Source organism: Pseudophryne corroboree, chromosome 10 (genome assembly GCF_028390025.1).
Source record: "Pseudophryne corroboree isolate aPseCor3 chromosome 10, aPseCor3.hap2, whole genome shotgun sequence".
Classification (NCBI taxonomy): Eukaryota; Metazoa; Chordata; class Amphibia; order Anura; family Myobatrachidae; genus Pseudophryne; species Pseudophryne corroboree.
The window spans coordinates 316,188,375-316,203,433 of NC_086453.1; the positions used below are offsets into that span (position 1 = coordinate 316,188,375).

The window sequence follows — 15,059 nt, forward strand, 5'->3', positions numbered from 1 at the left end:
GCTGGCACTGCTTCTATGTGAGAGCTGGGGGCGGGGCTTAGCTGTGAATGACAGCTCAGCCTGTAATAGCGTGACATCGAATTCAAGCTGGGGCTAGAGCAGGGCTGCTGACAAACATCCTAGCAGCCCTGTGCAGCAGCCCTGAAAATATTGGGGGGGGATATCGGACATGCCGCTACCATTGATAGCGGAAAACGAACTGATTATATGCCATCGATGGCCAAAGTATTCAACATTAGCCATAGACCTTTGATGGTTTTGGGACATCGATGGTTGATGGCCATCCCTAGGTATATATGTGTAAGAGGGAGGTGAGAGGTCGATGGATGGGGCAGGGCTAGAGTATATGTGAGAGGGAGGTGGATGTGGCAGGGTCTATATGTGCGTGAGAGGCAAGTTTAGGAGGAAGGGCTAGGTATATGTTTGTGAGAAGGAGGCGGATGGGGCAGGGCTGGGTATATGTGTGTGTGACTGAGGTGTTTAGGGTATGTATGTGTGTGTGTGTGTGTGTGTGTGTGTGTGTGTGTGTGTGAGTGAGGTGGAGCTGCCATGGGGGTATTATACATCATACTGAGCAGGCTGAGGCAGAGCTAGGGTATCTATGTGTGTGAGAGGGAGGTGGCTGGGGCAGTAGCATATACAGTATGTGTGAAAGATAAGTGACTGGGATATATGTGTTTGAAAGGTAGGTGGCTGGGGTATATGTGTGAGAGGTAGGTGGCTGGGGTATTTGTGTGTGAGAGGGAGGTGTCTGGTGCAGTAGCATATAAAGTATGTGTGAAAGATAAGTGACTGGGAAATATGTGTGTGAGAGATAGGTGGCTGGAGTATATGTGTTTGAAAGGTAGGAGGCTGGGGTATATGTGTGTGAGAGGTAGGTGGCTGGGTTATATGCATGTGGGAGGGAGCTGGTTAGGGTATATGTGTGTGAGAGGGGAGTGACTGGGGTATATGTGTGTGAGAGGTAGGTGGCTGGGGTATACGTGTGTGAGAGGGAGGTGTCTGGGGTATATGTGTGTGAGAGGGAGATGTCTTGTTCAGGGCTGGGTATATGCATGTGAGAGGGAGCTGGTTTGGGTATATATGTGTGAGAGGGAGGTGACTGGGGTATATGTGTGTGAGAGGTAGGTGGATGGGGTATATGTATGTATGAGGGATGTGTATGGGGTATATGTGTGTGAGAGGGAGGTGGCTGGGGTATATGTGTGTGAGAAGGAGGTGTCTGGGGCATATTTGTGTCTGGTTCAGGGCTGGGTATATGCATGCGAGAGGGAGCTGGTTTGGGTATATGTGTGTGAGAGGGAGGTGACTGGGATATATGTGTGTGAGAGGTAGGTGGCTGGAGTATATATGTGTGAGAGGGAGGTGGCTGGGATATATGTGTGTGAGAGGGAGGTGGCTGGGATATATGTGTGTGAGAGGGAGGTGGCTCGAGTATATGTGTTTGAAAGGTAGGTGGCTGGGGTATATGTGTGTGAGAGGTAGGTGGCTGGGGTAATTGTGTGTGAGAGGGAGGTAGCTGGGGCAGTAGCATATACAGTATGTGTGAAAGATAAGTGACTGGGATATATGTGTGTGAGAGGTAGGTGGCTCGAGTATATGTGTTTGAAAGGTAGGTGGCTGGGGTATATGTGTGTGAGAGGTAGGTGGCTGGGGTATTTGTGTGTGAGAGGGAGGTGTCTGGTGCAGTAGCATATAAAGTATGTGTGAAAGATAAGTGACTGGGAAATATGTGTGTGAGAGATAGGTGGCTGGAGTATATGTGTTTGAAAGGTAGGAGGCTGGGGTATATGTGTGTGAGAGGTAGGTGGCTGGGTTATATGCATGTGGGAGGGAGCTGGTTAGGGTATATGTGTGTGAGAGGGGAGTGACTGGGGTATATGTGTGTGAGAGGTAGGTGGCTGGGGTATACGTGTGTGAGAGGGAGGTGTCTGGGGCATATGTGTGTGAGAGGGAGGTGTCTTGTTCAGGGCTGGGTATATGCATGTGAGAGGGAGCTGGTTTGGGTATATGTGTGTGAGAGGGAGGTGACTGGGGTATATGTGTGTGAGAGGTAGGTGGATGGGGTATATGTATGTATGTATGAGGGATGTGTATGGGGTATATGTGTGTGAGAGGGAGGTGGCTGGGGTATATGTGTGTGAGAAGGAGGTGTCTGGGGCATATTTGTGTCTGGTTCAGGGCTGGGTATATGCATGCGAGAGGGAGCTGGTTTGGGTATATGTGTGTGAGAGGGAGGTGACTGGGATATATGTGTGTGAGAGGTAGGTGGCTGGAGTATATATGTGTGAGAGGGAGGTGGCTGGGATATATGTGTGTGAGAGGGAGGTGGCTGGAATATGTGTGTGTGAGAGGGAGGTGGCTCGAGTATATGTGTTTGAAAGGTAGGTGGCTGGGGTATATGTGTGTGAGAGGTAGGTGGCTGGGGTATTTGTGTGTGAGAGGGAGGTAGCTGGGGCAGTAGCATATACAGTATGTGTGAAAGATAAGTGACTGGGATATATGTGTGTGAGAGGTAGGTGGCTCGAGTATATGTGTTTGAAAGGTAGGTGGCTGGGGTATATGTGTGTGAGAGGTAGGTGGCTGGGGTATTTGTGTGTGAGAGGGAGGTGTCTGGTGCAGTAGCATATAAAGTATGTGTGAAAGATAAGTGACTGGGAAATATGTGTGTGAGAGATAGGTGGCTGGAGTATATGTGTTTGAAAGGTAGGAGGCTGGGGTATATGTGTGTGAGAGGTAGGTGGCTGGGTTATATGCATGTGGGAGGGAGCTGGTTAGGGTATATGTGTGTGAGAGGGGTGTGACTGGGGTATATGTGTGTGAGAGGTAGGTGGCTGGGGTATACGTGTGTGAGAGGGAGGTGTCTGGGGCATATGTGTGTGAGAGGGAGGTGTCTTGTTCAGGGCTGGGTATATGCATGTGAGAGGGAGCTGGTTTGGGTATATGGGTGTGAGAAGGAGGTGACTGGGGTATATGTGTGTGAGAGGTAGGTGGATGGGGTATATGTATGTATGAGGGATGTGTATGGGGTATATGTGTGTGAGAGGTAGGTGACTGGGATATATGTGTGTGAGAGGTAGGTGGCTGGAGTATATATGTGTGAGAGGGAGGTGGCTGGGATATATGTGTGTGAGAGGGAGGTGGCTGGGATATATGTGTGTGAGAGGGAGGTGGCTGGGGTATATGTGTGTGAAAGGGATGTGTCTGGGGTATATGTGTGTGAGGGAGGTGGCTGGACTATATGCGTGTGAGAGGGAGGTGGCTGGGATATATGTGTGTGAGAGGGAGGTGGCTGGGATATATGTGTGTGAGAGGGAGGTGGCTGGGGTATATGTGTGTGAAAGGGATGTGTCTGGGGTATATGTGTGTGAGGGAGGTGGCTGAAGTATATGCGTGTGAGAGGGAGGTGGCTGGGATATATGTGTGTGAGAGGGAGGTGGCTGGGATATATGTGTGTGAGACGGAGGTGGCTGGGGTATATGTGTGTGAAAGGGAGGAGACTGGGGTATATGTGAGTGAGAGGGAGGTGTTTGGGGCATATGTGTGTGAGAGGGAGCTGGTTAGGGTATATGTGTGTGAGAGAGAGGTGTCTGGAGTATATTTAGGCCAGACTGCCCATCTGGCACTTCTGGCAAATGCCACAAGGGCCGATGGGCTTGTGGGCCAGTCCTGTCAGGCAGAGAGCCGGGAAGGCCGCACGCAGCGCAGCCTCTGTCTCTCTGCTCTGCTCGCTCCCCCGCCTCCCCTCTCATCTCCATAGAAATGAAGGCGTGCCGTGAGTCCATGCCCCCATGACTCGCGGCATGCCTCCATGTGCTGATTGCGCGCCCCTGCCCTTCAATCTCCATGGAAACGGGGGCATGCCGCAAGTCCACGTCCCCCTGACTCGCGGCACGCCCCTGACTTTAGTGCCCGCGCGCCCCCATGCACGCACATGCAAGGGCTGATTTCGAAGACCAGTCCATCCCTGGATATATGTGTGTGAGAGGGAGGTGTCTGGGGCATATGTCTGTGAGAAGGAGGTGTCTGGAGCGTATGTGTGTAAGAGGGAGGTGTCTGGGGCATATGTGTGTGAGAGGGAGGTGTCAGGGGCATATGTGTGTGAGAGGGAGGTGTCTGGGGTATAGGTGTGTGAGAGGTAGGTGGCTGGGGTATATGTGTGAGAGGGAGGTGGCTGGGGTATATGTGTGTAAGAGGGAGGTGTCTGGGGCATATGTGTGTAAGAGGGAGGTGTCTGGGGCATATGTGTGTAAGAGGGAGGTGTCTGGGGTATATGTGTGTGAGGGGGAGGTGTCTGGTTCAGGGCTGGGGTATATGCATGTGAGGGGGAACTGGCTAGGGTATATGTGTGTGAGAGTGCGGTGACTGAGGTATATGTGTGTTAGAGGGAGGTGGCTGGGGTATATGTGTGTAAGAGGGAGGTGACTGGAGTATAAATGTGTGAGAGGGAGGTGTCTGGTTCAGGGCTGGGTATATGCATGTGAGAGGGAGCTGGCTAGGGTATATGTGTGTGAGAGTGCGGTGACTGAGGTATATGTGTGTAAGAGGGAGGTGTCTGGGGCATATGTGTGTAAGAGGGAGGTGTCTGGGGCATATGTGTGTAAGAGGTAGGTGTCTGGGGTATATGTGTGTGAGGGGGAGGTGTCTGGTGCAGGGCTGGGGTATATGCATGTGAGGGGGAACTGGCTAGGGTATATGTGTGTGAGAGTGCGGTGACTGAGGTATATGTGTGTTAGAGGGAGGTGACTGGGGTATATGTGTGTAAGAGGGAGGTGACTGGGGTATAAATGTGTGAGAGGGAGGTGTCTGGTTCAGGGCTGGGTATATGCATGTGAGAGGGAGCTGGCTATGTGTATTACGCACCCCTATTGCGTTGCTGACTTTAATGAGTGATTTCTAGGTGAATTAATCATGATTTAAGGTGACAAAGGATACCATTGCTTATGTTCTAATGCCATTCCAAAGGCACATTACCCACAATTGTCTCTTAATTAATGGGACCCCAATGTGTCCAAAGCCACAAGGAAATGTGACTATACATGGTTGCTCCAGTCAGACTTAACGAAAAGACTGACGCTAGGACAATATTATTACTTGCTTATGCTAATGTTTCTCTGCTTGTTACGTAATGTGTGCTCTTTATATTGTTGCTTAATTATGGGAAGGTACAGTAAGCTCTAACGCCTGATTTTAATTAGGAGGTGGGGAAACTTGCAGAAGTAAAAGGTAGTTCCTCTGCTGTACAATAAAAGCTGTCTAACAATAAACATGTGTAAAGCTAGTGAGTGGTATGAGGGAGAGATTTATCAAAGTTTGGAGAGAGATAAAGTGGAGAGAGCTATAGGGATCTATGTACTAAGCCTTGGAGAGAGATAAAGTGGATGGAGATTTACCAGTCACCCAGCTCCTGTCATTTTTCAAACACAGCCTGTGACATGACAGTAAGGAGCTGATTGGCTGGCACTTTATCTCCATCCAAGGCTTAGTAAATAGATCCCAAAGTATCAACCAATCAGTTCCTGTTCTTTTTCAAACACAGCCTGTAAATGAGAGGCGCTGTTTGGCTAGTACTTTATCTCTCCCCTTTGGCTAGTCCTTTCTCTCTCTCCAAGTTTTGATAAATCTCCTCCTAAGGGTATATAATGACAGGGAGCATGGATAATCAGGCATGCCTGTGTCTGCCCTCCAGTGCTCCAGGCTATTTAACTTTTATGTTATTTTCCATCTAAATAATCTGTACATGTTTTTATAGATTGTGTTATATGCATCAAATTATTTAAAGACAGTGCATAATGTCTAACTCCTCTCCTCCAATGCCTGCATACTGTATTTCTACAGGAGTTTCAGATAGTCATAAGAAATGCTCCTCCGATACCACCGCTACCTACCTACACAGTGACTATGGAGGGAGAAAGACTGGCGCAGGCTATGGCTGGCATTAGAGAAGAACTACTAACCTCCTGCAAGAAGAATGTGGACAAGTTCAGTAAAATAGAGGCCAGTCGGAATCTGGTTGAAAAGAATAGTAAGTAAGATATGGAACAGATGCTAAAGTTGAAGTGTAATAAAGTATAATAGGGGGCAATAAAGCAATTCTAGATAACACATGAGCTGGATTTATGTTATTATATAAGTAATCAGTGGTTTCCAAACTTTCCTTAGTTACGGCACCAAGGAGTATCAGAATTTGGTATGTCACCGCTAGGCCAAAAGGTTCTTATAGAGAAATTTATAAAAAAAAAAGTATTAAATTAAGTAAATTGAGCTTACTTGACATTCTAGGGTAGAATATTTGGTGGTGGGCATGGCTGTGCTTCTGTTTGTCCATTTATTTGATGATAAACAGCCGCGAGCACTGGTTTGCCTCCCTCAATAAATGTGATTTGGTCCTGGACCACCAACCTTTGGGTATGGGATGCCGGCAGCCGGAATTCCGTCGATCAGCATACTGACGCCAGGCTCCCGGCTGCTAGAATGCTGTCAGGGGAGCGAGCGCAACGAAGCCGCTGTGCTCACCACGGTCCACATGTTCTATTCCCACTCTATGGGTGTCATGGACACCCGCAAGTGGGAATAGCCCTTGTTAGCCCGGAAATTCCAGCTGGCGGCATTGTCAGTGGTCGGGATTCCGGCATTGGTATCCTGACCGCTGGGATCTTGACTGCCGGCAGTGTAACTACATCCCCCCTGCAGCACCCCTGGGTGCCACTCTACTACATTAATTAACCAATAGCATAATATCTAAAATTGTCTCTATATGTACCTTGTTGGACTTGGAGTGTTTAAAATACATACACACTTTACTATGTAAAACAGTACTCTAAGCTACTGTGGGACAGATGTATTAACCTGGAGAAGGCATAAGGAAGCGATAAACCAGTAATAAGTGCAAGGTGATAAAGGCACCAGCCAATCAGCTTCAACATGCAAATTGACAGTTAGGAGCTGACTGGCTGGTGCGTTTATCACCTTGCATTTATCACTGGTTTATCACTTCCTTATGCCGTCTCCAGATTAATACATCTGCATACCTCCCAACATTGGAGTGCAGCAAGGAGGGACACTTTCGCACGCCGAAGGCGCCCCCAAAATTAGGGGGCGTGGCCTATCGGAAAGGGTGTGTGGCCTCGCGACAAGTGCCACGATCGCAAGCCACGCCCCCGTTTCCATCATTATGGGGGCATGAACAGCACTGTGAGAGCTGCTGGTCATGCCCACTGTCCCTCTCTGCCGTGAATAGACACTGTGCGCATGCGCACAGCATCTATTCACCGCTGCTCTGCTCAGAGCAACGAGTGACAGGGGGGGATCTCCCAACTGCCCCCCCACCTGCGGGACACTGCGACCCGCGGGTGGGACAGCGGGACAGACCGTGAAAAACTGGACTGTCCCGCCAAAATCGGGACAGTTGGGAGGTATGCATCTGCCCCTGAATCTTTTACATGTATTTTTATGAATATTTAAGTGATACACTGAATTTTAAGTACTGTGGAAATAATCAGTGTTGTCAAAAAAGGGCTGCGGGCCGCACCCGAGTGTCACCTGCTGAGGGGAGACACTAAAGTGCCAACTCCTGTTCAGTGACAGCCGGGTGCTGCACTGTAACATTATGTGCGGCACCCGTCCTGCCACAGTGTAGGAGCTGGCACTGCACACAGACTGGCCCCCGGGGCAGCCCACATCTCCAGGACCCCCGTAGTGATGAAAATTGGGGACCGGGCTGCAAGGCCACACCCCCTACCCCCATGGTCACACCCCTTTTCTCTAACGTCCTAGTGGATGCTGGGGACTCCGTCAGGACCATGGGGATTAGCGGCTCCGCAGGAGACAGGGCACAAAAATAAAGCTTTAGGATCAGGTGGTGTGCACTGGCTCCTCCCCCTATGACCCTCCTCCAAGCCTCAGTTAGGTTTTTGTGCCCGTCCGAGCAGGGTGCAATCTAGGTGGCTCTCCTAAAGAGCTGCTTAGAAAAAGTTTTTAGGTTATTTATTTTCAGTGAGTCCTGCTGGCAACAGGCTCACTGCATCGAGGGACTTAGGGGAGAGAAGTGAACTCACCTGCGTGCAGGATGGATTGGCTTCTTAGGCTACTGGACACCATTAGCTCCAGAGGGAGTCGGAACACAGGTCTCACCCTGGGGTTCGTCCCGGAGCCGCGCCGCCGACCCCCCTTGCAGATGCCGAAGATGGAAGAGGTCCAGAAGCAGGCGGCAGAAGACTTTTCAGTCTTCCTGAGGTAGCGCACAGCACTGCAGCTGTGCGCCATTGTTGTCAGCACACTTCACACAGCGGTCACGGAGGGTGCAGGGCGCTGGGGGGGCGCCCTGGGCAGCAATGTATAATACCTTTTTTATGGCTAAAAATACATCACATATAGCCCCTGGGGGCTATATGGATGTATTTAACCCCTGCCAGGTCTCAGAAAAACGGGAGAAGAAGCCCGCCGAAAAGGGGGCGGGGCCTATTCTCCTCAGCACACAGCGCCATTTTCCCTCACAGAAATGCTGGTGGGAAGGCTCCCAGGCTCTCCCCTGCACTGCACTACAGAAACAGGGTTAAAACAGAGAGGGGGGGGCACTGATTTGGCGATATGACTACATATATTAAAATGCTATAAGGGAAAAGCACTTATATAAAGGTTGTCCCTGTATAATTATAGCGTTTTTGGTGTGTGCTGGCAAACTCTCCCTCTGTCTCCCCAAAGGGCTAGTGGGTCCTGTCCTCTATCAGAGCATTCCCTGTGTGTGTGCTGTGTGTCGGTACGTGTGTGTCGACATGTATGAGGACGATGTTGGGAGGCGGAGCAAATTGCCTGTAATGGTGATGTCACTCTCTAGGGAGTCGACACCGGAATAGATGGCTTATTTAAGGAATTACGTGATAATGTCAACACGCTGCAAGTCGATTGACGACATGAGACGGCCGGCAAACATATTAGTATCTGTCCAGGCGTCTAAAACACCGTCAGGGACGTTATAATGCCCATTTTACCTCAGTCGGTCGACACAGACACAGACACGGACACTGACTCCAGTGTCGACGGTGAAGAAACAAACGTATTTTCCTTTAGGGCCACACGTTACTTGTTAAGGGCAATGAAGGAGGTGTTACATATTTCTGATACTACAAGTACCACAAAAAAGCGTATTATGTGGGGTGTGGAAAAACTACCTATAGTTTTTCCTGAATCAGATAAATTAAATGAAGTGTGTGATGAGGCGCGGGGTTCCCCCGATAGAAAATTATTGGCGGTATACCCTTTCCCGCCAGAAGTTAGGGCGCGTTGGGAAACACCCCTTAGGGTGGATAAGGCGCTCACACGCTTATCAAAACAAGTGGCGGTACCGTCTCCAGATACGGCCGCCCTCAAGGAGCCAGCTGATAGGAGGCTGGAAAATATCCTAAAAAGTATATACACACAGCGATCGCCTCAGCCTGGATGTGCAGCGCGGGGGTGGCTTGGTCGGATTCCCTGACTGAAAATATTGATACCCTTGACAGGGACAGTATTTTATTTATTATAGAGCATTTAAAGAATGCATTTCTATATATGCGAGATGCACAGAGGGATATTTGCACTTTGGCATCAAGAGTAAGTGCGATGTCAATATCTGCCAAAAGATGTTTATGGACACGACAGTGGTCAGGTGATGCAGATTCCAAACGGCACAAAGATGTATTGCCGTATAAAGGGGAGGAGTTATTTGGGGTCGGTCCATCGGACCTGGTGGCCACGGCAACTGCTGGGAAATCCACCGTTTTTACCCTAAGTCACATCTATGCAGAAAAAGACACCGTCTTTTCAGCCTCAGTCCTTTCGTCCCCATAAGCATATCTGCCCAGGGATAGAGGAAAGGGAAGAAGACTGCAGCAGGCAGCCCATTCCCAGGAACAGAAGCCTTCCACCGCTTCTGCCAAGTTCTCAGCATGACGCTGGAGCCGTACAGGACCCCTGGATCCTACAAGTAGTATCCCAGGGGTACAGATTGGAAAGTCGAGACGTTTCCCCTCGCAGGTTCCTGAAGTCTGCTTTACCAACGTCTCCCTCCGACAGGGAGCCAGTATTGGAAACAATTCACAAGCTGTATTCCCAGCAGGTGATAATCAAAGTACCCCTCCTACAACAAGGAAAGGGGTATTATTCCACACTATATTGTGGTACTGAAACCAGAAGGCTCGGTGAGACCTATTCTAAATCTGAAATATTTGAACACTTACAAAGGTTCAAATCAAGATGGAGTCACTCAGAGCAGTGATAGCGAACCAGGAAGAAGGGGACTATATGGTGTCCCGGGACATCAGGGATGCTTACCTCCATGTCCCAATTTGCCCTTCTCACCAAGGGTATCTCAGGTTCGTGGTACAGAACTGTCACTATCAGTTTCAGACGCTGCCGTTTGGATTGTCCACGGCACTCCGGGTCTTTACCAAGGTAATGCCCGAAATGATGATTCTTCTTCGAAGAAAATGGACGACCTCCTGATAAGAGCAAGGTCCAGAGAACAGTTGGAGGTAGGAGTAGCACTATCTCAAGTAGTTTTACGACAGCACGGGTGGATTCTAAATATTCCAAAACCGCAGTTGTTTCCGACGACACGTCTGCTGTTCCTAGGGATGATTCTGGACACAGTCCAGAAAAAGGTGTTTCTCCCGGAGGAGAAAGCCAGGGAGTTATCCGAGCTAGTCAGGAACCTCCTAAAACCAGGAAAAGTGTCAGTGCATCATTGCACAAGAGTCCTGGGAAAAATGGTGGCTTATTACGAAGCGATTCCATTCGGCAGATTCCACGCAAGAACTTTTCAGTGGTATCTGCTGGACAAATGGTCCGGATCGCATCTTCAGATGCATCGGCGGATAACCCTATCTCCAAGGACAAGGGTGTCTCTCCTGTGGTGGTTACAGAGTGCTCATCTTCTAGAGGGCCGCAGATTCGGCATTCAGGATTGGATGCTGGTGACCACGGAGGCCAGCCTGAGAGGCTGGGGAGCAGTCACACAGGGAAAAAATTTCCAGGGAGTGTGATCAAGTCTGGAGACTTTTCTCCACATAAATATACTGGAGCTAAGGGCAATTTATGATGCTCTAAGCTTAGCAAGACCTCTGCTTCAAGGTCAGCCGGTATTGATCCAGTGGGACAACATCACGGCAGTCGCCCACGTAAACAGACAGGGCGGCACAAGAAGCAGGAGGGCAATGGCAAAAACTGCAAGGATTTTTCGCTGGGCGGAAAATCATGTGATAGCACTGTCAGCAGTGTTCATTCCGGGAGTGGACAACTGGGAAGCAGACTTCCTCAGCAGGCACGACCTCCACCCGGGAGAGTGGGGACTTCATCGGGAAGTTTTCCACATGATTGTTAACCGTTGGGAAAGACCAAAGGTGTACATGATGGCGTCCAGCCTGAACAAAAAACTGGACAGGTATTGCGCCAGGTCAAGAGACTTTCAGGCAATAGCTGTGGACGTTCTGGTAACACCGTGGGCGTACCAGTCGGTGTATGTGTTTCCTCCTCTGCTTCTCATACCCAAGGTATTGAGAATTATAAGACGTAGAGGAGTAAGAACTATACTCGTGGCTCCGGATTGGCCAAGAAGGACTTGGTACCCGGAACTTCAAGAGATACTCACAGAGGACTCATGACCTCTGCCGCTAAGAAGGGACTTGCTTCAGCACGTACCATGTCTGTTCCAAGACTTACCGCGGCTGCGTTTGACGGCATGGCGGTTGAACGCCGGATCCTAAGGGAAAAAGGCATTCCGGAAGAGGTCTTTCCTACCATGGTCAAAGCCAGGAAGGACGTGACCGCACAACATTATCACCACATGTGGCGAAAATATGTTGCGTGGTGTGAGGCCAGGAAGGCTCCACGAAGAAATTTCAACTCGGTCGATTCCTGCATTTCCTGCAAACAGGAGTGTATATGGGCCTCAGATTGGGGTCCATTAAGGTTCAAATTTCGGCCCTGTCGATTTTCTTCCAGAAAGAATTGGCTTCAGTTCCTGAAGTCCAGAAGTTTGTCAAGGGAGTACTGCATATACAACCCCCTTTTGTGCCTCCAGTGGCACTGTGGGATCTCTACGTAGTGCTGGGATTCCTCAAATCACATTGGTTTAAACCGCTCAAATCTGTGGATTTGTAATATCTCACATGGAAAGTGACCATGATGTTGGCCCTGGCCTCGGCCAGGCGAGTGTCAGAATTGGCGGCTTTGTCTCACAAAAGCCCATATCTGATTGTCCATTCGGACAGGGCAGAGCTGCGGACTCGTCCCCAGTCTCTCCCTAAGGTGGTGTCAGCGTTTCACCTGAACCAGCTTATTGTGGTACCTGCGGCTACTAGGGACTTGGAGGACTCCAAGTTGCTAGATGTTGTCAGGGCCCTGAAAATATCGGTTTCCAGGACGGCTGGAGTCAGGAAAACTGACTTGCTGTTATCCTGTATGCACCCAACAAACTGGGTGCTCTTGCTTCTAAGCAGACGATTGCTAGTTGGATGTGTAGTACAATTCAGCTTGCACATTATGTGGCAGGCCTGCCACAGCCAAAATATGTAAATGCCCATTCCACAAGGAAGGTGGGCTCATCCTGGGCGGCTGCCCGAGGGGTCTCGGCATTACAACTCTGCCGAGCAACTACGTGGTCGGGGGGAGAACACGTTTGTAAAATTCTACAAATTTGATACCCTGGCTAAAGAGGACCTGGAGTTCTCTCATTCGGTGCTGCAGAGTCATCCGCACTCTCCCGCCTGTTTGGGAGCTTTGGTATAATCCCCATGGTCCTGACGGAGTCCCCAGCATCCACTAGGACGTTAGAGAAAATAAGATTTTACTTACCGATAAATCTATTTCTCGTAGTCCGTAGTGGATGCTGGGCGCCCATCCCAAGTGCGGATTGTCTGCAATACTTGTACATAGTTATTGTTACAAAAAAATCGGGTTGTTATTGTTGTGAGCCGTCTGTTCAGAGGCTCCTACGTTGTCATACTGTTAACTGGGTTCAGATCACAAGTTGTACGGTGTGATTGGTGTGGCTGGTATGAGTCTTACCCGGGATTCAAAATCCTTCCTTATTGTGTACGCTCGTCCGGGCACAGTATCCTAACTGAGGCTTGGAGGAGGGTCATAGGGGGAGGAGCCAGTGCACACCACCTGATCCTAAAGCTTTATTTTTGTGCCCTGTCTCCTGCGGAGCCGCTAATCCCCATGGTCCTGACGGAGTCCCCAGCATCCACTACGGACTACGAGAAATAGATTTATCGGTAAGTAAAATCTTATTTTTTGCTGGCACATGCCTTCAGCACACGAACAGAACGTATACCCACATCTGGTGTTACCTTAGGTAGGACCACCACTGGAAATAATATAACACTGGGATCCAGTCATCATGGGGGTGGGGGTGAGGCGGAGGTGTAGACTGTGGAGAGGGAGCGTTAGGCACCCCCGGGGAAGGTTAGGGTTAGGCTGGTGAGTTTATGCTACTAATGGGTAGCAGTGCAGGGTTGCGGTAATGGGTGTAGTACGGCTGACCGGCGCCAGGATCCCGGCAGCATACCGACGCCGGGATCCCGGCGGGGAGAGGCGAGTGCAGCAACCCCCTAGCGGGCTCGCTGCGCTCGCCACGCTGTGGGCTCAGTGCGACCTGCAGTCGCCACGGGTTCTATTCCCACTCTATGGGTGTCGTGGACACCCACGAGTGGAAATAGTCCCTGTTGGTCGGCATGCCGACCATCGGGACAGTGACCCGTCGGGCTGGTGGAGGAGGTCATGTGACTGTCGGTCAGCTGACCGGCGGTCACATGAATACCACCCGCGGTAATACCTTCATACAAGTAATCACTGGGGTCTCTCTGGAGCTAAGCGGGAGACTTATGTCTCTACCATGTCACACTACTACAGTACTGCACACACACTTACAGTACTAAAGAATGGCTGGAGCACATGTGCAGTAATACATCAGATTGGTGGGCAGACCTCACTGGGTCCTAGTGTCCAGCGTGTATGCACAGTGTGGAGTGTAGGAGTACAGTACACTGCTTTTTAACAGATGGGCCACAACAAAATTATAACCAGCTCTAAGCCTAGGCACGTAGTAAAAAATAAGAAGATGGGGAGAAGGGTGGGGGGGGGGGGTGAGAATGGTGGGGTCTGGGGAGACCACTTTTCCTCACTGATTAATAATGGGTTGAACCAGACCATTGTGGCAGTGTGGGGTCCCCCTGCTATAATGTCAACCAGCCCTAGACTGGTCAACCCAGGGCTCTTCTGCATACCCATGGTGCTGTGAGTACAAAGGCGATAAATAATTATTATTAATTTCTAAATATTAATATTATTCTTTAGAGGTAGAGTACTGGTCCAAGCAAGCCATCAAGGCCACAATAAAACTTGGCGAACCACAAGTGCCAGCATGCCGGGGCATTAAAGCCCAGCTGGCACCTGTAGTCCTACTGTAAAAAAAATATTAAGTAAAAGACAGTACACACATACACTGCATCTTAAAAGTTTTTTATTAAAAAAAATCATATGAAATACCCTCGAACCCCACTTTTTCCCACTTATTACAGCTGTTACATACTGTACACCTGATGCCCATGCATGCTGGCACTTATGGTTCTCCTAATGCTATCATGCCCTGGCAGGCTTGCTGGCACCAGTGGGCCACCTGTAATGAACAATATTATACTCTAGGTACACTTTGGTGTATACAGAGGTGGATGCATTATCAGTAGTGGCTGCATCTTATCGGCATCCTCAGTGTTGGACTGGGGCATGATGGGCCCACCGGGGGAATGCAGTGATAGGGGCCCATACTTAGAGGTGTGGCCTGTCTACAAAGGGGGTGTGGCCAGCATCCACAGAGGCTTGAAATACATAATATTTTAGTGCAGTGTAATGCCACATATCTACCATGTATAATACAAGTGCATAGTCTGGAACCTGATCCCTAGAGGAAGGAGTGGGCTCTCAGGCTATGGGGCCTACCGGTGGTTTCCCTGGTACCCCTGTGGGCCAGTCCGACCCTGGGCATCCTAATGAGCGGTGCAATTTTTCTGGTATGCTTA

General features: G+C 49.8%; 1 protein-coding gene across 2 annotated transcripts in view; it reads left to right on the forward strand.

Moving 5' to 3' along the window:
- Positions 1–15,059, forward strand: part of TRIM29 (tripartite motif containing 29) — a 103,049-nt gene that overhangs the window by 59,846 nt on the left and 28,144 nt on the right. For both annotated transcript variants that reach the window (XM_063943509.1, XM_063943508.1), the window contains exon 4: positions 5,839–6,025. In XM_063943509.1, the coding sequence (XP_063799579.1) occupies positions 5,839–6,025 (187 nt within the window). The remainder of the gene's footprint in view (positions 1–5,838; positions 6,026–15,059) is intronic.